General features: G+C 40.0%; 1 protein-coding gene across 4 annotated transcripts in view; it reads right to left on the bottom strand.

Annotated features, from left to right (window-relative positions):
* Window positions 1-723: 723 nt before the first annotated feature.
* Window positions 724-23519, bottom strand: part of ZNF112 (zinc finger protein 112) — a 33005-nt gene continuing 10209 nt past the window's right edge. Inside the window, exons 2-5 of one of the 4 annotated variants that reach the window (XM_045442028.1) lie at window positions 18729-18776; window positions 15707-15833; window positions 12475-12570; window positions 724-4114 (exon numbers count right to left, since the gene is read on the bottom strand). In XM_045442028.1, the coding sequence (XP_045297984.1) occupies window positions 1614-4114; window positions 12475-12570; window positions 15707-15833; window positions 18729-18743 (2739 nt within the window). In that variant the 5' untranslated portion in view covers window positions 18744-18776 and the 3' untranslated portion in view covers window positions 724-1613. The other 3 variants (XM_045442029.1, XM_045442031.1, XM_045442030.1) reach the window with 3 other exon arrangements.

Raw genomic sequence — 23519 nt, 5'->3', positions numbered from 1 at the left:
AAATTAACCTCACAGATTTTATTCTTTAGTTTTGGCCATAATGCCATCTAGTGAAATAAAGCAATCACATTATGGATTCTTAAATATAAAGGATGATAACTCAGTAGTTTATTACTTTGGTAAAATTGGTAAATGTTAATTGAAAAAAAATTTTAAATGAAGTACAAAAAAAAAAAAAAAAAAAAAAAAAAGACCACGCCAAAATTTTGCTTGTCAGAGAAAACTGTTGTATATATGATGGTGAGTAATCTTTCACACATTATCTATGAAACACGTATTTGGACATATATGTATGCAGACTTAAATTAACTGGATATTTTGAAGGTACAATCCACATTTTCACTGACACAATATGTGTAATTCTTTCCTATCATTATAGATTGATTCCTTACTCTCTATAATTCCATTTTTATAGGAACTTGGAGAAATTTATCTATTTATTTCTAGTTTAAAAAATTACCCTCATTGTACAAATCCCTTTATATTATTAAGATGGCCTTATCATAAATTATTATCCTAAGTTTCCAGGTGGAAATCAGTCAGACCAGTGTCATATGTAAGAGATGAATCACTGGGTTCTACTCCTGAAGCCAAGACTACACTGTATGTTAACTAAGATGAATTTAAATGAAAAAAAAAAAAGTTTCCAATAAAAATTTTGACTAAAAACAAAAATCAAATCAAAAGAACTTTGACAGAAACGTGAAGACTAAAAAAGCAAAGTATTGTAATTTTAACATTTATTAAGAAAGTACTTTTCATTAGCAACCATTTCTGACACTTTGCAAATATTACAGGAAAACTCTGCCTTAACACACAGGGCAGGAGTAAAAAGTCAATTATGTAAAATGCAGTGCAACCAGAAACATTGTTTATCAATTTGTACTGTCATTTAAAGTGCACATATGTGTACACACACACACACACACAGCGCTAAACTTAAACTGATGGAATACTGTATAGAAAGAGACCAAATGATAAGAATTCAGCTCATCCCTGTTTAAGACAAGACAAAGGATGGGAACCAATCCCAACAGGGTTACAACCCAATTCGTGTAATTTCAGATGACAATATTGCTTGATATTCTACATTTCAAATATTTTCCCACTTGAAGTGCTTATGTTAAGGTTACTTGCAGGATTCCTCCTCCAAATACATTTTTAAATGATCTTTTTGGGGTAAATAAGCTTAATAAAATTTTCAAACATGACACTTTTATACATTTTTAGTCATTTAGTAAAAAGTACTGAGCACCTACACTGAGTTATGCAATGTCATGGTTTTAAAAACTCAGTAAATAAGTGAAGCCCCTTTTCTCATTAAGCTTACATTAGAGTAAACATAGATTTAGGCACGCTCTTCACTGTACTTTTGTTACTCTGGTCTTTTATAAGCCCTAGTACAAGTCACGTGCAATGAATCTTAAAATTGTGAGAAAACCCCTTACGGAGACTCTCTTGTTAGATGTCTCCATAGTGTGGTCTCCTGACTACTGTGAATGTTGAGGCTGGGCAGAAACATTTTCATGAAAGAAATTTTGTCTACTATAAGAACTCTAGGGAGTGGAAAATTTCAGTTCCCATTTGAGGACTTCAAAACAAATATAATGGTTTTATAGATCTTCATTTCTGTATGGATTCTCTGACGAAGGATAATCCTTACCATACTCTTCGCTTTTATAGAATTTGTCACCACTATGGACTCTCTGATGAATAAGCAGCCCTGAGCTCCAACGGAAACCCTTACCACACGCATCACATTTGTATGGTTTCTCTCCTGTGTGGACTCTCTGATGAGCCTGAAGGTTTGATCTCTGACTGAAGCCCTTTCCACACACCTCACATTTGTATGGTTTTTCCCCAGTGTGGACTCTGTGATGAGCTTGAAGACTTGAAAACCCACTGAAACCTTTACCACACTGTTCACATTTATAGGGCCTCCCTTCTGTGTGGACCCTCTGATGCGCTTGCAGACGTGAACTCTCACTGAAGCCCTTTGTGCATACCTCACATTTGTATGGTTTCCCTCCCGTGTGGACCCTCCGATGTGCTTCAAGACGTGAACTCTGACTAAAACCCTTCCCACACATCTCACATTTATATGGTTTCACTCTAGTGTGGACTCTTTGATGACCTTGAAGATATGCTCTCTGACTGAAGCCCTTCCCACATACCTCACATATATATGGTCTCTCTCCAGTGTGGACACTCTGATGGCTTTGAAGATAAGATCTCTGACTGAAGCTCTTACCACACTCATCACATTGGTATGGCTTCTCTCCTGTGTGGACTCTCTGGTGGGCCAGGAGGGTTGAGGCCTTACTGAAGCCCTTACCACATTCTCCACATTTATAGGGTTTCTCTCCTGTATGAACCCTCTGATGAATTTGAAGATTAAAGCTCCAACTGAATCCCTTCCCACACTCCTCACATTTGAATGGTTTTTCTCCAGTGTGAACTCTCTGGTGGCCTTGAAGGTGTGAACTCCGACTGAAGCCCTTCCCACACTCCTCGCACTTGTATGGTTTTTCTCCAGTGTGAACTCTCTGGTGGCCTTGAAGGTATGAATTGCGGCTGAAGCCCTTCCCACACTCTTCACATTTGTATGGTTTTTCTCCAGTGTGGACTCTCTGATGGGCTTGAAGGTATGAACTCCGACTGAATCCTTTATCACACTCCTCACATTTATAAGGTTTCTCTCCTGTGTGGACTCTCTGGTGAACATTAAGAACTGATCTATGACTGAAGCCTTTACCACATGCATTGCATTTGTACGGTTTCTCTCCAGTGTGGACTCTCTGATGATCTTTAAGTTTTGAACTCCAACTGAAGCCATTCCCACAGTCCTTGTAAGCTTTCTCTCCGATGCGAATTTTCTGATGACCTTGAAGATATGAATTTTGGCTGAAGCTGTTACCACATGCATAATGTTTATATGGTTGTTCCCTAGTACGGACTATCTGAAGGTCCTGCAAATGTGAGTCCAGACTGAAGTTATTACCACATTCCTCAGAACTATAAGGAATCTCTTCCATGTGAACTCTATGCTGAATGTTAAGATTTGAGCTACAAAGAAAACCCTTCTCATATTCTACACCTGTGTATAGTTTCTCTCCAGTGTGGATTTTCTGGTAGACTTGGAGACAAGAACTCTGATTAAAGACATCCCCATTCTCCTCATATTCATGGGGTTTCTCCTTAGTATGGATCCTAAAAATACTATTAAGGTCTAAGCTATGATTGAAGGCTTTCTCATAAATATTGCATCTATAGGACGTCTGTCCCGTGTGAATAAGTCCACAAGTGTTGAGAGAGGAGGGCTGACTGAAGTTCTCACCATATCCACATTTATATGGCTTCTCTTCTGTATGTACTCTCTGATGGGATTGCAGAGGCGAACTCTCAAAAACACAATCATCTCTTCTATGAACACTTTGATGAATATGAAGAACTGAACTATAACTACAGCCCTTTCCACATGGACTGTAGGTATGGGTTTTCCCTTCTAAGTGTAACTGCTGATAAACTTCAGAGTTGGAGTCATCACTGAAGGCTTTTCTGTACTCATTACAGGAGTAGGGCTTTTGCCCTGTTTTGATTAAGTCTTGATTAAGCAGTGAAACCTTCGTGAGGTTTTCTCCACAGTCATGGCAGCTGTAAATTTTTTCTGATCTGTGTACTCCCAGATTATCATTGCGTGGTGTGATCCAACTGGTGCTGTCACACTTACAGAAATTATTTTTCATCGAAATTTGCTGACGCCTACACTGATGATTATGTGACTCTGTCAGATACATTTTCCTCCAAGAATGCTGGGCTCTCCAAGATGGAAATTCTTGACTTTTTATGCAATTGGAAACATCCTCTATATGAGTCAATATATAGTTCTCATCTTCGGGAACATGAACTGGCACTCCTGCCCAAACCTGGCAGGGGAAATCACCTCGGCTTTGCAACTGAGAAATATTCCTTTGAAAATTTTTCATGGCATCTTGACACCTGGTTAACCCGCCTGTACTTTGTTGCCAGGTCCTCCGGGAAGAAGGCTCTTTGGGGGAAATGTAGCCTAATCCCACTGCTTGACTACTCTCCATATTATGTTGACTCTTGGCTCCTATAATGATAAAGAGAATTTAGATATGTGCAGAAGTGGAAGTGTTTATTCAGAGACTTTAAGATTTTGCACTTAGATCACGACATGAAATTACAGGAAAATTCATGTTACTATGTCTAAGAATACTTAGAAAATGGCTCTGGTTCTTCTTCAGTTGTATCAGGAATATAAGTAAGGTCCACATAATTCAAGCTATCTGCATGCCTCAAAATCAGGGCTTTGCAACGCAACCTGGAAATATCAAACATGGTGGCCCTGTTCAAAAGGTCTAGTAAAACCATATACATACTATTTATGGGTTTATCATGGATTGCCTGGAGATCCCAAGAAGGGGGAATTCTCAAATTGGGAAGAATGGAGATTCAAGTGGACAAAAAACTTTTTTTCTCTCTGGCATGCGGGTATGGCAATGTTTTCGTGTGTATGTGTGTTAGGAGACAGTGTTAAATACCGTGCAAAGGTAAACACAGACCTTTATGCATGAGGCATCATATGGCCCCTATAAACTCTTTATCTTCATGCAAATAATAAATTCTTCTAAGTCACTGTAAGCCATATCACTTTCACCTCTTTTCAAAAGATATTTCACAATTAGCAAGGGCCATCATATAGGTCAGAATGTGAAACACTGTGACAGAATTCAACTCCAAAGACATCAGGGGAAAAAAGGAAGCTGAGGGAGGTGAGCACAGCCAAGTTCCCTGGCACCTGCAGGTGTACTTTGAGGCAAATCACCAAAAACCAAAAGCTCAGTGAACACTGACTTTGGCTTGTGTCCTTTTAGTGGAAAAATACTTTAATGTTCAGAAAATTTGAAGCACCAGAAGAGTTGAAGACAGGCACATTTGGGTGGAAATGGTTTGTCACTTAGTTATTAACACTCAGCTTCCTAGCAGACAGCGGATCCTCAAATCCAAGAGTACCTCCCTCCCGACACCGGATTCAGCAGGGCTGACATCATAACATGTATCTTCCCAACACCCGGCAGCACATTAATTCTCTATAGCATCCAGAAAAGAAAGCAGTAAAACAGAACTAAGAGGGCATGAAGATATGTTGTTTTTCATGGGAAGGTGGTGATGGCAATTTTGCCACAAGGCTGAAAAGCTGTATGAGAGGCAGGGCTACACTTAGGGTAGCACCTGCTGATGAGAAAAGCAAAGGTCGCAGGAATCTCTTCTGGATTGAGTCTTTTTAACTTTTAAACTAACTCAAAACAGTGTATTTCTTCTTGTATAAAATCTTACGAGTAAACCTATACTATCTCCAACTTTATTTTTTTTTAGTTTTGCATTTTATTTTTTTTCCAATTAAAATTTTTATTTTACTGAAAATGTTTTATTAAGGTTAATTTTCTTCCATAAATATTTTTTTAATTTAAATTCAAATTAGTTAACATAGCGTGTAGTCTTGGCTTTAGGAGCAGAACCCAGTGATTCATCTCTTACGTATGACAACCTAGGGCTCATTCCAAAAAGTGCCCTGCTTAAGACCCATCACCCATTTAACTCAGCCCCCCACCCACTTTGTCTACTATCCCCAACTTTAAAAAAAAAAAAAGAAAAGAAAAGAAGAGAATAGAAAAGAAAAAAGAAAAGATAAAAAAAGAAAAGAAAAGAAAAGAAAAGAAAAGAAAAGAAAAGAAAAGAAAAGAAAAAAGAAAATGCCACACTGATGACTAGGGTGGCACTAGGTTGTGGGACACTGCAGTAACTTCAGGGTAACACTTTATGGCACATCCATACATAACGCCTCTCAATGCTTCAAAAAAAGCCAAACACTTAGTGATGTCTCTGGCTTCTCAAAAGCAAAGTTTCCAGTTATTACACTAATATTTTATCACTTAAACATGAAATGAAAGGACATCCTACAGGAGGCAAAGTTAATAGCTTATATGTGAGAAGTTTGGTGTCCAGCTGGAGTTCATCATAATCCTTAAAGTTTTGCTTGGTATCACCAAAAACACTCAGTATACATCCAAAAAGATACAGTTTAAATACTTTATATCTTTTGGGACTGACATGGTGGCTTGAGGACATGAATAGAGGCTTGCTGGTCAAAACCCAGTTTTTTACAAAGCAGCTCTTTCCACAGAAATTTGTACATAATTTTTGATATGACTGTCTGAAATATTTTAGAGATTAAAGTTTCTTCTTGACCAGTGGCTTCACAATGTGAAAGCATTATAGAAAGGGGAAAAAAAAGGTCATTTAACTTAGTTTCAGGCTCTATGGAAAAGATCACACATTTAATGACATTAACTTTAATTTCCTTTAGCCAGTGGTGTGTACCAAAACACCTTGTCATTTCCTTTCCCTCTCTCAACATTCAGGTTCTCTCTTAGTATCAATGGCAGGGTGCTGATAAGAAATTGTGTTAAATCAAATTCATAAACGAACTGAATGAATTTGATGGAGAAAATATGCACTGCAAAAAACCACTAAAAGGTCTTGTTAAGGTGCACCTGGGTGGCTCAGTAGGTTGAGCATCTGACTCTTGATTTTGGCTCAGGTTATGATCCCAGTCAGGTTATGATCCCAGGATTGTGGGATCGATCCCTGCATCAGGCTCTGTGCTGTGGAGCCTGCTTAAGATTCTCTCTCTCCCTCCACCCCTCCCAAGCTCGCTCTCTCTCTCACTGTCTCTCTCAAAAAAAATCTCATTTGAAGAAAGCTGAGAATTTATTTCATCTTCTTAGTAGTCCTTTAGCTTTAGAGGTTGAGAAAGTCAATCATTCCAACACCCTCTATGAACCAATTCAATAACAAAAATTTTATATGTGTTGTAAATACCAAATAATCCCTTTAAACAGTTAGTTATAATGAATTAAGAAAAAAAAATCTCAGTTTAGATTTTCTTTTTCTCTTCTCCTTTATTTTTTTTTATTTAAAAAAAATTTTTTTTTTCAACGTTTATTTATTTTTGGGACAGAGAGAGACAGAGCATGAATGGGGGAGGGGCAGAGAGAGAGGGAGACACAGAATCGGAAACAGGCTCCAGGCTCTGAGCCATCAGCCCAGAGCCCGACGTGGGGCTCGAACTCACGGACCGCGAGATCGTGACCTGGCTGAAGTCGGATGCTTAACGACTGCGCCACCCAGGCGCCCCTCTTCTCCTTTAATATAAATTAGTCAAGAATATCAACTCAGGCAATCCAGGCTGAGATGAGCCTGCATTCTTACTGAGCTTTTTAAATAGTAAGAGAAACCAAGGCATTTTGCAGGCAGTAGAGGATAAAGTAACAATAATGTTTTGATTACAAATATTTACAAAGCTGGCTACTCTCCTAACCACATCTGAGACTTAGCTCTATCAGAGTATATTTAACCTTTGAGGATTTCTTGTCTGTCTCCACTGCTTTACCCCACGACTAAATGAGTTCTTTCTTTTTGGAAGGTTCTTAATTATCATTTCTTCAACAGATATAGGCTTATTCAGATCGTCTATTTCTTCTTGCGTAAGTTTTGGCAAATTACGTCTTTCAAAGATTTGGTCCATTTCATCGAGGCTATCATATTTGCATAGAGTTTGTCCACAGTATTCCTTTACTATTCTTTTAATGCCCACAGGACCTGGGTGATATCCCCTCCTTCATGTCTGATATTAGTAATTCGTATCCTCTTTTTTTCTTAGTTTGCCTGGCTAGAAGCTTACTGGTTTTAATGATTTTTCAAAGAGCCAGTCTTTGTTTTCATTTTTTTCTCCATTGGCTTCCTGTTTTCTACTTGATTTCTGCTCTAATTCTTATTATTTCTTCTCTTCTGCTTACTTTGTATTTAATTTGCTCTCCTTTTTCTAGTTTACTACAGTAGGACCTTAGACAATTGATTTTAGATCTTCTCTTCCAACATATGCCTTCAGGGCTTTAAGTTTCCCTCCTAGTACTGCTGCCACTGCGTCCTACAAATTTTTATGAGCTGTGTTTTCATTTTCATTTAGTTCAAAATATTTTTAAATTTCTCTTGAGATTCTACTTTGACCCACGTATTATTTACAAGGGTGCTGTTGAGTCTCTATGCATTTCGGGATTTTCCAGTTACTTAGTTTATTGATTTCTAGTATAATTCAATTGTGATCTGAGAGCACAATTGTATGATTTCTATTTTTTAAATTTGTTAAGATGTGTCTTATGGCCCAGAACGTGGTCTATCTTGGTGGATGTCCTACATGAGCTTGAGAAGAATTCTCTCTCTAGTCATCCATGTGAAAAATGGCTCCAGCACCCAACTTGCCCCAAAGCTATACTTTTAGAATCGCAGTTTTAACTCAGTCCACAGGGGAAACATATAATGTATGAAAACAAGAACAGGTTATGTAGAGTGGGAGCAGAGGGGGTGAGATGCAGAAAACAAAGACTCCTTTTTATATTAGAGCATAAAATTGGCCAGCCTATCACAGTGTGAGATCTGATATCAGAACCACTATTAATGATCAAAAGTTACTAAGCATATGTGTAACTTAAAACACGGATTTGTCTTATTTTATTAGCAATGTGCCATTTTACCCACATTTTCTTTATGTCTGAAGTTAGTTAAGGCAAATGTGGTAAGTTTTCTATTAAAAAGTAAGTTGTGGCAAGGAATTGTAATTCTGGATAAACATGTCTGGCACATGTAAGACATCACCAAATATTTATGAAAGGTTGTGTTAAAACTTTAGGTGGAGTTAAGGTTAAGTTGACATATAAAGTTAAGTCATAACTGCAGTAATTACTAACACAGTGACATTTGATATCCCAATTAAGGCATAACAGAATTAAAATTATCGAAGGAAACAGAGAGAACAGCTGTCTGAGACCCACGGATAGGCATGGGAAGTTTCTCTGTTCAGTGCCAGATAAATATATAACATATGCAATAAATTTACATAATAAAATATATAAAAAATAAAATGGAATATGATTCAGCCATAAAGAAGAAAAGCATCTTGCCATTTGTGACAACATGGATGGACTTTGAGGCATTATGCTGGGTGAAGTATGTCAGACAGAGAAAGACAAACACCATAGGATCTCTCTTATATGAAGAATTTTAAATTTTTTTTTTTTCAACGTTTATTTATTTTTGGGACAGAGAGAGACAGAGCATGAACGGGGGAGGGGCAGAGAGAGAGAGGGAGACACAGAATCGGAAACAGGCTCCAGGCTCTGAGCCATCAGCCCAGAGCCCGACGCGGGGCTCGAACTCACGGACCGCGAGATCGTGACCTGGCTGAAGTCGGATGCTTAACGACTGCGCCACCCAGGCGCCCCTCTTCTCCTTTAATATAAATTAGTCAAGAATATCAACTCAGGCAATCCAGGCTGAGATGAGCCTGCATTCTTACTGAGCTTTTTAAATAGTAAGAGAAACCAAGGCATTTTGCAGGCAGTAGAGGATAAAGTAACAATAATGTTTTGATTACAAATATTTACAAAGCTGGCTACTCTCCTAACCACATCTGAGACTTAGCTCTATCAGAGTATATTTAACCTTTGAGGATTTCTTGTCTGTCTCCACTGCTTTACCCCACGACTAAATGAGTTCTTTCTTTTTGGAAGGTTCTTAATTATCATTTCTTCAACAGATATAGGCTTATTCAGATCGTCTATTTCTTCTTGCGTAAGTTTTGGCAAATTACGTCTTTCAAAGATTTGGTCCATTTCATCGAGGCTATCATATTTGCATAGAGTTTGTCCACAGTATTCCTTTACTATTCTTTTAATGCCCACAGGACCTGGGTGATATCCCCTCCTTCATGTCTGATATTAGTAATTCGTATCCTCTTTTTTTCTTAGTTTGCCTGGCTAGAAGCTTACTGGTTTTAATGATTTTTCAAAGAGCCAGTCTTTGTTTTCATTTTTTTCTCCATTGGCTTCCTGTTTTCTACTTGATTTCTGCTCTAATTCTTATTATTTCTTCTCTTCTGCTTACTTTGTATTTAATTTGCTCTCCTTTTTCTAGTTTACTACAGTAGGACCTTAGACAATTGATTTTAGATCTTCTCTTCCAACATATGCCTTCAGGGCTTTAAGTTTCCCTCCTAGTACTGCTGCCACTGCGTCCTACAAATTTTTATGAGCTGTGTTTTCATTTTCATTTAGTTCAAAATATTTTTAAATTTCTCTTGAGATTCTACTTTGACCCACGTATTATTTACAAGGGTGCTGTTGAGTCTCTATGCATTTCGGGATTTTCCAGTTACTTAGTTTATTGATTTCTAGTATAATTCAATTGTGATCTGAGAGCACAATTGTATGATTTCTATTTTTTAAATTTGTTAAGATGTGTCTTATGGCCCAGAACGTGGTCTATCTTGGTGGATGTCCTACATGAGCTTGAGAAGAATTCTCTCTCTAGTCATCCATGTGAAAAATGGCTCCAGCACCCAACTTGCCCCAAAGCTATACTTTTAGAATCGCAGTTTTAACTCAGTCCACAGGGGAAACATATAATGTATGAAAACAAGAACAGGTTATGTAGAGTGGGAGCAGAGGGGGTGAGATGCAGAAAACAAAGACTCCTTTTTATATTAGAGCATAAAATTGGCCAGCCTATCACAGTGTGAGATCTGATATCAGAACCACTATTAATGATCAAAAGTTACTAAGCATATGTGTAACTTAAAACACGGATTTGTCTTATTTTATTAGCAATGTGCCATTTTACCCACATTTTCTTTATGTCTGAAGTTAGTTAAGGCAAATGTGGTAAGTTTTCTATTAAAAAGTAAGTTGTGGCAAGGAATTGTAATTCTGGATAAACATGTCTGGCACATGTAAGACATCACCAAATATTTATGAAAGGTTGTGTTAAAACTTTAGGTGGAGTTAAGGTTAAGTTGACATATAAAGTTAAGTCATAATTGCAGTAATTACTAACACAGTGACATTTGATATCCCAATTAAGGCATAAAAGAATTAAAATTATCTAAGGAAACAGAGAGAACAGCTGTCTGAGACCCACGGATAGGCATGGGAAGTTTCTCTGTTCAGTGCCAGATAAATATATAACATATGCAATAAATTTACATAATAAAATATATAAAAAATAAAATGGAATATGATTCAGCCATAAAGAAGAAAAGCATCTTGCCATTTGTGACAACATGGATGGACCTTGAGGCATTATGCTGGGTGAAGTATGTCAGACAGAGAAAGACAAACACCATAGGATCTCTCTTATATGAAGAATTTTAAAAACAACAAAACACTAAGCTTGCAGATATAGAGAAGAGATGGTGGTTTTGAGAGGGCAGGGATAGGGGTGGGAGAAATAGGTGAACTGATGGTTTTGTGGGCTTAAGTTTAAACAAATTGAATAAGAATTTTAAGGGGCGTCTGGATGGCTCAGTTGGTTAAGCATCCAACTTCGGCTCAGGTTATGATCTCACGGTTCATGGGTTCGAGCCCCACATAGGCTCTGTGCTGACAGCTCAGAGCCTGGTGCCTGCTTCAGATTCTGTGTGTGTCTCTCTCTCACACACAAAAATAAATATTCATTTAAAAAATTAAAAAAAAAAAAAGAATTTTAAGATAACTGGGGCACCTGGGTGGCTCAGCTGGTTAAGCGGCCAACTCTTGAGCCGGCTAAGGTCATGATCTCACAGTTTGTGGGATGGAGCCCCGTGTCCACGCTATCAGTGTGGAGCCTGCTTCGGATTCCCTCTCTCCTCTCCCCTGCTGACACACACTCTCTCTCGCAAAATAAATACAGTTTAAAAAATTAAAAAAAAAAAAGAATTTTAAGAAAACTGTAGCTAGGTCAAGAGATTGTTCAGATGCTAGAGGATGAAAAGAGAGGACAGAACGGAAAGATAAAGAGCTGGGCATTTGAATAGGAAGTAAGTGCAAGAGTGTCTCAGTTGAAACCGCTGCGTGGGAAGAATCAGCTGTGATGTTGGCATCGATCACTTTTGATCCTGACTTTGGTTGACTGGCTAGCCTCAATCTTCTAAGAATAATGGCTACGTGTCTATAGATACTCAAGGACACCTAAATGATTAGAATCAGGACAGGCATTCATCAGAAAACAAACAACACTCTGGAGTATCCCTCGATTGTGTGGATTTATTTTACGCCTACCAGCTGTCTCAAGGGGGCACTGAAGACAGCGAGGGCCATGCCTCTATTAACCAAGCCATTCATTCAAGGCAAAGAGAAAAGCAAGTCAAGTGAGCTGAAGCAGAAGCGTGACCATGACGGGACTCCTGGGCAGCAGTGGGGCGGTGCGGAACAGAATGAGTGAGCGGAAATAAACACAGGGAAATATGTGAAAAGCCAGAGGAAGCTGAGGGGACAGACGCCTTAGGGCCTGACCTGTTCTGACTCATGTCTTAGGAGAGGCTCTCTAGCTGCTGTGTTACTGCAGGGCGGCTCTTACCTAAACACCCATCTCTCTGGGTTTCTGTCTCCATCATCAACAGCTTTTCTTCCCTCTCCAACTGGGATATAAGCTCCGGTTTGAAGGGCTGATTCCCTGTAGAAAGGCAAGGACGGCAGAAGTTTTAAGTTTTGACGAAATCCAAATGATTTTTTTTTTTTTTTTTTCTGAATCATGCTTTTGGTGTCTAAGAACTCCCTGCCTAATGCAAGGTCATGAAGAATTTCTCCTGCGTTTCCTTCTAGAAGTTTCACACTTTTACATTTTCCATTCAGTCTCTTAACCATCTCGAGTTAGTTTTTTGGTGAGGTGTGAGGCATGGATATAGGCGCATACAGAAGTCCAAATGTTTCAGCACCCTCTGCTGAGAAGACTATACTTTCGAGGCGCCTGTGTGGCTCAGTCGGTTAAGAGTCCGACTTCGGCTCAGGTTATGATCTCACGGTTCATGGGTTCGAGCCCCACATGGGCTCTGTGCTGACAGCTCGGAGCCTGGAGCCTGCTTCGGAATCTGTGTCTCATTCTCTCTCTGCCCCTCCCCAACTTGTGTTCTATCAAAAATAAATAAACGTAAAAAAAAAAAAACAAATCTTTAAAAATAAAATCTTAGGGGCGTCTGGGTGGCTCAGTCGGTTAAGAGTCCCACTTCGGCTCAAGTCATGATCTCGCAGTTTGTGAGTTCGAGCCCCGGATCGGGTTCTGTGCTGACAGCTCGGAGCCTGGAGCCTGCTTCAGATTCTGTGTCTCCCTCTCTCTCTGCCCCTCTCCTGCTCATGCTCTGTCTCTCAAAAATAAATATACATTAGAAAAGTAAAAAAAAAAAAATTTTTTTTTAAAGACTATACATTCTCCATTAAATTGCTGTGGCACCTGTAATGCATCTAAAATAGTTTCAGAGATGCAGCGCCTGGGTGGCGCAGTCGGTTAAGCGTCCGACTTCAGCCAGGTCACGATCTCGCGGTCCGTGAGTTCGAGCCCCGCGTCGGGCTCTGGGCTGGTGGCTCAGAGCCTGGAGCCTGCTTCCCATTCTGTGTCTCCCTCTCTCTCTGCCCCTCCCCCGTTCATGCTCTGTCTCTCTCTGTCCCCCAAAAAATAAATAAAAACGTGGAAAAAAAAATTAAAATAAATAAATAAATAAACATTTTTTAAAAAATTAGCACCACCCATGGGGGACAGACTGTGTTCCTCTATATGTGATATTCTCAAAAGGACTACCAATATAGAGTTCCAGCCAGAATGGATCATCTGAACCTAATTACAAGAGAAGTCTCGGGAATATTATATGCAAAATGGGGGAAAGGGAATTATAGCGTTCTTCCAAAATGTCACTGTCATAAAAGACAAAGAAACTGTGTGGAAATGTTCCAAATTAAAGAAGATTAAAGAGACATGGCAGCCAGACTAGACTCAAGACTAGGCCTTGCTCTGGGGAGAGAAAAATCGGCTTTAAGGAATGTAAGTTGCTCTACTGTTACAATCAGAGCACAAATGAAAGATGATCTGAAAGTATTATATCTGCACGGGGAATACGTAAGAGAATATTGCTATTTCTACAAAATGGACCGTTTCGTGAAGAATTAACCATGCCCAAAGAGACGCCTGGTCTCTGTCCTCAGCTCTTGGGAAGTGATCTCTAAGTCCTGGGGATTTCCTGTCTGGTGCGAGTGTCTTTCTCACCTGGAGGCCCTGGGCTACAATGTGACTTCTGGTGGGGCCTGTGGCCCACCTGCTATCGGCTTGATTTCCAGAGGGGCTGGAGACTAAGGTCAGCCTCACAGGTGTCCAGCCACATCGCTACGGCCAAACCGCAATAAAAGCTCTGGGCACCTTGGCTTGTGTGAGCCTCCCTGGCTGGCGACACTCCACGTGCAGGATGATCCGCCACCGCCGGGCACAGTTAGTGCTGCGCAGGACCCCTCTAAGAGAGACCGCTAGGAGCTGGTGCCCGACACCCCCTGGGTTCTGCCCCAGGTGCTTCTTCCTGTGGCAGATTTTTTTTTTTTTTAATGTTTATTTATTTTTGAGACAGAGAGAGACAGAGCATGAATGGGGGAAGGGCAGAGAGAGAGGGAGACACAGAATCGGAAGCAGGCTCCAGGCTCCGAGTCATCAGCCCAGAGCCTGACGCGGGGCTTGAACTCACGAACCGTGAGATCGTGACCTGAGCCGAAGTCAGACGCTCAACCGACTGAGCCACCCAGGCGCCCCTTCCCGTGGCTGATTTTAACCTGTATCCTTTCCAGGTAATAGAGTGGAACCGTGGGGATAACAGCTTTCAGTGCATTCTGAGAGTCCCTCCACCGAATTATTGAGGCCGAGGGTTATCTGAGGGACCCCTGATCTTGCGACCGGTGTCAGACTGAGAGTAGCCTTGGGGACTCCCAAACTCTGCATACACACTCAAGTATTCAGAGATAAAGGGCCATGTCGTATGCAATTTACCCTCCAGTAGCTCAGAAAAAATTATCATACATATACATATGTTTTCATATATACACACAAATATATTTGGAGAGAGAAAAAATATTTTATTTTACAAAAATAAATGGGGTATAATGTTACTATAGGTGAATCTAGGTAGAAGCTATAGGGGTGTTCTTGTTCTTTACTTTTACTTTACCTTGGCAAATGTTCTGTACATTTGAAGTTATTTACAAAAACAGTTTTTAAAAATTTTGTTAATGTTTATTTATTTTTGAGATAGAGAGAGAGGGCAAGCAGGGGAGTGGCAGAGAGAGAGGGAGACACAGAATCCGAAGCAGGATCCAGGCCATGCGCACACAGCCTGATGCTGGGCTCGAACCCACCAAACTGTGAGATCATGATCCGAGCCAGAGTCATACACTTAACCGACTGAGCCACCCAGGCACCCCTACAAATACATTGTTAAAACAAAAAACAAAAAACAAAAAATAAGAAACCTCTGAAACATCAATAAACAGTTACCATTACTGGCACCCTGGGGTGGGGGGAGGGAAGAAGCTGAGCAACTCACCAAATTGATTTCACAACAAACCATGTTGCAGAACCACAATTTGCCCATTTACATAGTTGGAAGGATGGATTTTTGCCTAGACAGAGACATCTTGTCTGTGTTGTACAGGGATTATTAGGACTCTTATTTGGCCAAGCTCAGAGGATGGTTTCAAGAGTCCCAGAGCTTGAAACACCCGAGCACATTTAAAGACACCCCAAGGCGGCTGGCATTCAGTCACCGCATGCCTGTCCTCACCCACAGAGACCAGGTTCCGGAAGTTCTCCAGCATCACGTCTCGGTACAGCTTCCTCTGGGTGGGGCCCAGCAGCCCCAGCTCCTCCTCACTGAAGACCACGGCCACATCCTTGAACATCACCGGCTCCTACAAACACCAAGCACACGCAGACCATGCTTATGGAAGGGGGCAGCATGAAGTGTGTGTCAAGGATGGGAAGCTGTTCTAGAATCTGGGGACCCAATCGAAGTAGCTGCCTTCTGTTTGTCTTCTACGCTACTCATTCCAGCCACCAAAAGGGCTGCAAGAAAAGAACTCCTTGCACACCAAGTTGCTGCCACACAAACAAATAAATTGCTCCCTTTTTGTTGGCACTCTTACAGGTAAGTCCCTGGAACTGTGGCATCATGGGCTACCGATATTTTAAAGTCACCCTTACTGTTGAAGCGTCTAGTTCGTCCTCTGTACCCCCTCTGGAGTGTGCAGCGTTTATAATGTTGTGATGTGGGCAAGGCTTCATGCGGGAAGGCTCTGCCTCATGCTAGCTATGTGACCTTGGAAAAGTTCTCGATTCTCTCACCTGCATGCTGATACGCGCAGCATAGGGTACTGATAATAAAACGAGTGACCTAAGTACCCGATAGATGTTAACTGTTATCATAATCATTCTTACGACCAGCTTTCATCCCATTGCGGGGCTGTATAGTAAGTCAAGGAATTGATGGCCTAGGATACAATGCACTGATCCAAACGATGCATGCTGACTTAGTTTCAGCTTATCTATTATAAACAAGGCTGAAAAAAAAAATTCCTTTCACATAGATCCTGGCTCATCCCCTTAAAATAAATTCCAAAAAGTAGAAATGGTAATGCTGAAGGACAGCTTTTAGTGTTTTGAGCTCTTAATGACAGGTGTTTCCTCCAAAAAGATTTTTCTTGCTTCTTCTTCTTCCAAGTATAAATTCCTAAACCTCTATACCCTGGCCAACACTAGACATGAATACCTAAAAAAAAAAAAAAAAAAAAAAAAAAAAAAAAAAAAAAAAATCTCTGATAATCTCAGAAGTAGACATGGAAAGTAAACACCAGCTATTTAGCAAAATGTTTACAAAGGTGGCTAGCAATGAAGACCATTCCCTTTTCACGTATTTGCTGGGCGTCTCTATTTCTTGTCGCATTCCAAATATTCGTTTGGGGGACATTCAGTCCTTTTCTTCCAAATACGCTGTAAATACTTCGCATTCTACTTTGCTGTTTGTCTTCTAACTTTTTACTGCAGGGGGTTTAAATCTTTTGCATGAAGACCGGGTCAACACTGCATTTGTTCTGGCTGGAGCTCTAAATATCATGACCCGAGGCCTTCAGTCTCTGCGTGAGAACACTGCTTTGGTTTTGGATTTTGTTTTGTTTTGTTTTGCCTCTCTTTCCTCCCAAAATATGCGCCTGATACTCTTGATCCAGGAGGGAAAGGCTTTGGAGTTGGCCAGACACTTGTCTGCTGTAGGAACTTGAGCAGGACTTGGACCTCCAGGGCTGTCTTACCTTCATGTTAATACTGCAGATTATTCTAAATTCCCCTCGGGGCAGTGAATAAAGTAACAGGTGCAAAGTGCCTGCCTGTCCTATAGTCTAAAATTTTTTTTAATGAAGTCTATTGGTCTAACAAAATGAGTTAATATACAAGGAGTGAAACACAAGGACACATAGACAGACACACACGAAGAAAGTTTCAGGTCTTGGGAAGGAAAACAAAATCTAGCTCTTTTTGTCTGAAAACATCTCACACAATTTTTTTCTGCGTTCAGCTTCAGTAGGATTCGGTTAGACAGAACCACCTTTTAGGTATTCTTTTTATAAAGTAGCCAAGGCATTAGGAAAAAAGATTTTTTTTTTTTTTTTTAGTTTTGAGTCCGTACAACAGAAGGATAAATTATATCAGAATTCTCTCAGAATTGCTTTTTTGGAAAGACTGTTGGTAGTAAAACCGATACTGTTGCCTTAAACTGCGAGAATTCCCAAGAACTTACTTGTGAATGGGGCATAGTTGAAAAGGGGGCAGGGACGGCAGTTCATTGAAATTAATAAAAGATGACACATGTTAGGTGAAATAATTTTAAGTGAAAAAAATTCAAAATTGTAGCTATTATTGCATATCATAATGCATATGAAGTGACTGTGGAAAAAGGTAATTTATAAGCAGAATAATGTGTGGGCCTTTTCATTTTAAAACTTTTTTTTTTTTTTTTTTTTTGGCAGGGGCACCTGGGTGGCTCAGTCAGTTAAGTGTCTGACTCGATTTCAGCTCAGGTCATGATCTCATAGTCCCGAGATTGAGCCCCACATCGAATTGGGTGCCACGCCCAGCATGGAGCCTGCTTCAGATTCTCTCTCCCTGTTTCTCTGCCCCTCCCCTGCTCACACACTCTCTCTTTCTCTCAAATAAATAAAGTTTTTTTAAAAATTCTTTTTTTGGGGCGCCTGGGTGGCTCAGTCGGTTAAGCGTCCAACTTCATTCAGCTCAGGTCACGATCTCGCGGTCCGTGAGTTTGAGCCCCGTGTCGGGCTCTGTGCTGACAGTTCAGAGCCTGGAGCCTGCTTCCGATTCTGTGTCTCCCTCTCTCTCTGCCCCTCCCCCGTTCATGCTCTGTCTCTCGCTGTCTCAAAAATAAATAAACATTAAAAAAATTTTTTTTAATTCTTTTTTTAAAAGATTTTATTTTTTAGTAATCTCTATACCCGATGTGGGGCTCAAACCCACAACCCCGAGATCAAGAGTCACACACTCCACCGACTGAGCCGGTCAGGTGCCTCCCATTTTTTAAAATGTCTATTTCTCTTGCACACTATTGTTTGTACAGTAAGAAGAACATAAAACAGAAACTGAAAGGAAAACGTGTTTTAAAAAGAAACTGCGTGGCACCTAGATGGTCTTAAACATCTGCTGGAGTTCTTTCTTCTTGGCCAGGAAGAGAAAAAAGCGTGTCCCCCTCAGTGAGAAGTGAAATAATGCGCTCAGTGATGGAAGTGAAAACTCCAGCTCACCTGGAACTTGATCATTTTCTCCTCCTTTTCCCAGGGAAAGGCGGACACCTGAGAAGGCAAAACAAGGCACTGAGAAAGGAACCAGGCGAGGCAGGGAAACGTAGCTTGGTGCAAAAGAGAAAAAGGCGGCCCAGTGTCGGCCGGATTCCAGCCGCCGGTGAGGTTTCTCCTGGCAGGACGCCCGCAAGCACGGGACAGGCTGCACAGTGACCCTCAGCCCTCCCTCCTCACGTTGCCTTTCTGCTCCTAAGGAACTCGCCCCGATCCCGCGACACGTGGGAAAGGAGCGGCCCTGGGATGTACTGGTTAGAAGTGGACTCGGGCACAAAATTCTGTTTCAAAACCTGGCACCATTGTGTGTTTGCTGTATATCTGCTATATGTTGGCACTGCCACAGCATACGCATGCGTAATATAGAACATATAACATAATATGTATCGTAAATATTATATACAATATATGACGTATGACAATATATAACACATGTATTATACACAATATATAACGTATATATTATATACAATATGTAACATAATATATAACATATTGTATACAATAAATAACACATAACGTAATATATGTTATAGTGCCTGTAATATACAATATATGCATCTATTTAACCACGGTTAATTAACAACCTCTCCATGTTTCATTTCTGTAACCTAAAGCAGGAGGATCATAATGGAACCAACATTATCCGATTGCTATTAGGATTACACGTGAATAGCAGAAAACTATTGCAATTATACCAATTTCTATTATGAGAAAACCAGATACTAATCTTCATCATAAAACCATCCTTGTAAACGTGTCTTGTAAGGCATCTGGGCGGCAAAGAGGACTTACTTCATATTTACACACTGAGACCACCTTTCTGAAAAGTTTAATGATGGATGGGTATTTTAAAATTTATTTAGATCTTATTTCATTATTCCTCTTTAAAATTAAAAGAAAAAAAAATTTTTAACGTTCATTTATTTTTGAGAGAAAGAGACAGAGCATGAGGGGGAGAGGGACAGAGAGAGAGGCAGACACAGAATTGGAAGCAGGCTCCAGGCTCTGAGCTGTCAGCACAGAGCCTGACATAGGCTGGAACCCACAAACCGTGAGATCATGACCTGAGCTGAAGTCGGACGCTTAACCGACTGAGCCACCCAGGTGCCCCTGGCTTTTACCATTCTTAGTGATGGACTCACACTGATTTTTTTAATGGTTGAAAAAAAATTTTTTAAAGACTATTATCTTATGACATATGAAAAAATCAAATTTCATAGATATTAATTCACAAATTCTATAAGGCATTGCTAGAACAGAGCCACGCTCATTGTTTAAGTATTGTTTCTGGCTGCTTTCATACCACAGCAGAATCGTATAGTTGCAACAACTGCATTGTATATGTGCAACTTACTACGTTGTACTGTTACAAAGCACAATCCAAATCACCGTGACTCAGTTATGAATCACAAGCACTTCAAGTAGCACATGTATTGCTACACCACAACGTTTTAACTTGTATTACAGGTACATCCTAATTACATCAAAACAAGAAGATAAAAATAGACTTTCAAAGTCTTACTTTTAAGGCACATTGGAGTGAAATATTTTGTTAGTGAATTAGAAGGCAAAGATACATATATATATATATATATATATATATATATATATATATACACACACACACACACACACACACACACATATACACATATATATACATATACACACATATATATGTATGTATACACACACACACACACACACACACACACACACACATCAACATTATCAGACCAAGCCCTCATCACAAATATCCTCAATTCACAGTGAAGGAGTGGTCAGAAAAATTAGAAAACAAATTCCAAAGGTTGTCTTTTAGTCTTGCTGATTGTTTCCTTCGCTGTGCAGAAGCTTCTTATTTTGATGAAGTCCCAACAGTTCATGTTTGCTTTTATTGCCCTTGCCTCAGGAGAGATAGTTAGTAAGAAGTTGCTACAGCCAATGTCAAAGAGATTCCTGCCTGTAACCCTCTAGGATTTTGATGGTTTTCTGTCTCACATTTAGGGAGAACATATTTGCAAATGACATAGCTGATAGAGGGTTAGTATCCACCATCTATAAAGAACTTATCAAACTCAACACCCAAAAAAGAAATAATCCAGTGAAGAAATGGGCAGAAGACATGAATGGACATTTCCCCCAAAACATACAGATGACCGACAGACACAGGAAAAGAGGGTCAAAATCACTCATCATCAGGGAAATACAAATCAAAACGACGAGGTATCACCTCACACCTGTCAGAACAGCTAACATTAACCACACAGGAAACAACAGATGTTGGCGAGGATGTCGAGAAAAGTCAGAATGCAAACTAGTGCAGCCACTCAGGAGAACAGTATGGTGGGTCTTCAAAAAGTAAAACATAGAACTATCCTACAATCCAACAATTTGCACTAGATATCTACCCAAAGGATACAAAAATACCGATTCAAAGGGTTACATGCACCCCGATGTTTATAGTAGCATTACCAACAATAGTCAAATTATGGAAATAGCTCAAATGTCCACTGACTGGTGAATGGATGAAGCAGTTGTGGCCTGGAATATTACTCGGACATCAAAAAGAATGAAATCTTGCCATTTGCAACAACATGGATGGAGTTAGAGTGTACTATGCTAAGCGAAAAAAGTCCATCAAAGACAGACACATACTATATGATTTCACGCCTATGTGGAATTTAAGAAATGAAACAGATGAGCATAGGAGGAAAAACGAGAGAGGCAAATCATAAAACAGATTCTTAACTATAGAGAACAAACTGAGGGTTGCTGGAGGGGAGGGGAGCTGGGGGGATGGTTAAATGGATGATCGGTACTAAGGAGGGCACGTGTGATGACCACTGGGTTTTATACGTAAATAATGAATCACTAAATTCTGCTCCTGAAACGAATATTACAATATATGTTAACTGGAATTTAAATAAAAACTTGAAACTACAAAAAAAAAAAAAAGAAAGAAAAATTCGAAAATTTAAAATGAAATGTCTCATTGGGGCGCCTGGATGGCTCAGTTGGTTAAGCATCCGACTCTTGATTTTGGCTCAGGTCATGATCTCGTGGTTCATGGAATCAAGCCCCACATCGGGTTCTGTGCTGACAGCACCGAGTCTGCTTGGGATCCTCTTTCTCTCCCTCTCCCTCTGCCCCTCCTCGGCTCATACTTGCCCTCTCTCTCTCTTTCTCTACAAATGAGTAAACTTTAAACAAAAAATGAAGCGTCTCATTAGAGCAGAATTTCTTCACCAAAACATAAACGCTTCAGCCAAGAAGATACAAGGATGGCAAATAGGCGAAAGACGTATCTGCTGAACATCACTAGTCACTAGGGAAATGTAAGTTAGAGTCACAATGAGCTTGTAATACACGTTCATTTAGAATGGCTAAAATTGAAAGTAAAATACAGACAATGCTAAATGGCGACCAAGGTGTGGAGCAACTGGAACTTTCATGCATCATTAGTGGAAATGCAGGATGGTAGACAGCCTGGAGAACAGTTTGGTAGTTTCTTATAATGTTAAATATACAATCCCCATAGGACCCAACATTCCTATTCCTGGCTATATACACTAGAGAAATAGGCACAAAAATCTGTACACGAATGTTTACAGCAGCTTATTCATAACAGCCAAGAACCGGAAGCAACCCAAATACCCTTCAGTGGATGGATGAGCGGATAAACTATAATATATATCATATATATTTTATTAATTAATGGAGTATTAACCAGCAACAATGATTAACACTTAGCCAGATGAAGCCGTGATACATACAGTGTGGATGAATGTCAAAAGTATTATGCTGAGTGAAAGAAGCCAGCCTCAAAAATTTACATATGGTATGAGTTCATTTATATGACACTCTCAAAAAGACAAGCCTGTAGGGGTCTAGTGGTTGCCGGTAGTTACAGATGTGGTGAAGGATGATTATGAAGAGAAAACGGGAGGGGAATTTGGGGAGCTGATGGGACTGCTCTGCATCGGATGATGGTGGTGATTATACACATTTATACCTGCACTAAAATGAATAAAACTGTACCCCCAAAAGAAAAAGATAGTGAACTTTACAAGAATTGTTTTTTAAAAGTCCGTTTCCTTATCTGTAATATAAGGGTATTAGGTTTGTTATGAGAAATAAGGTTTTTTTTCTTCCTTTATTTTATTTTTTGGAGACAGAAAGCATGTATGTGAGTTGGGGAGGGGCAGAGGAAGAGGGAGGGAATATTAAGCAGGCTCCGTGCAGCGCGTGACCTCACGACCGTGAAATCATGATCTCAGCCAAAACCAAGAGTCGGACACTTCACAGACTGAGCCACCCAGATGCCCTGAGAAAAGTCAATCTATGTAAACTATTGGAAACCCTGCCTCCTAGTCATAACAGTCTACAAATATTTGCTATTATTATTTCTACCAATGTATTTCTTAGGGAAAAATACAGTCATTCTTAGGAAATATGTTTTAGATCATCAAAAGAATTGCCCATCCACTTTTCAACACTCTGAAATAGTTGGCGAATATCGCCATCGACCATTTTGCTACCTCATTCCAATTTCAGAAATTCTGCCCTGCCAACATTTCATGCCAGCTGTCTGTTGAGTAGCTATTCTAACCAGAAACCCTGGCCCATCTTATACTGAGTGCTGAACACACAGAGAAAAATATGACATGGTCCCAGCACCACAAGAACTGCAGGTGTATGGAAAGAGAGGGATAAGAAACAAAAAAACCAGACACA

Source organism: Leopardus geoffroyi, chromosome E2, assembly GCF_018350155.1.
Source record: "Leopardus geoffroyi isolate Oge1 chromosome E2, O.geoffroyi_Oge1_pat1.0, whole genome shotgun sequence".
NCBI classification, from domain to species: Eukaryota; Metazoa; Chordata; class Mammalia; order Carnivora; family Felidae; genus Leopardus; species Leopardus geoffroyi.
This window is presented reverse-complemented; position numbering and strand designations above follow the sequence as displayed.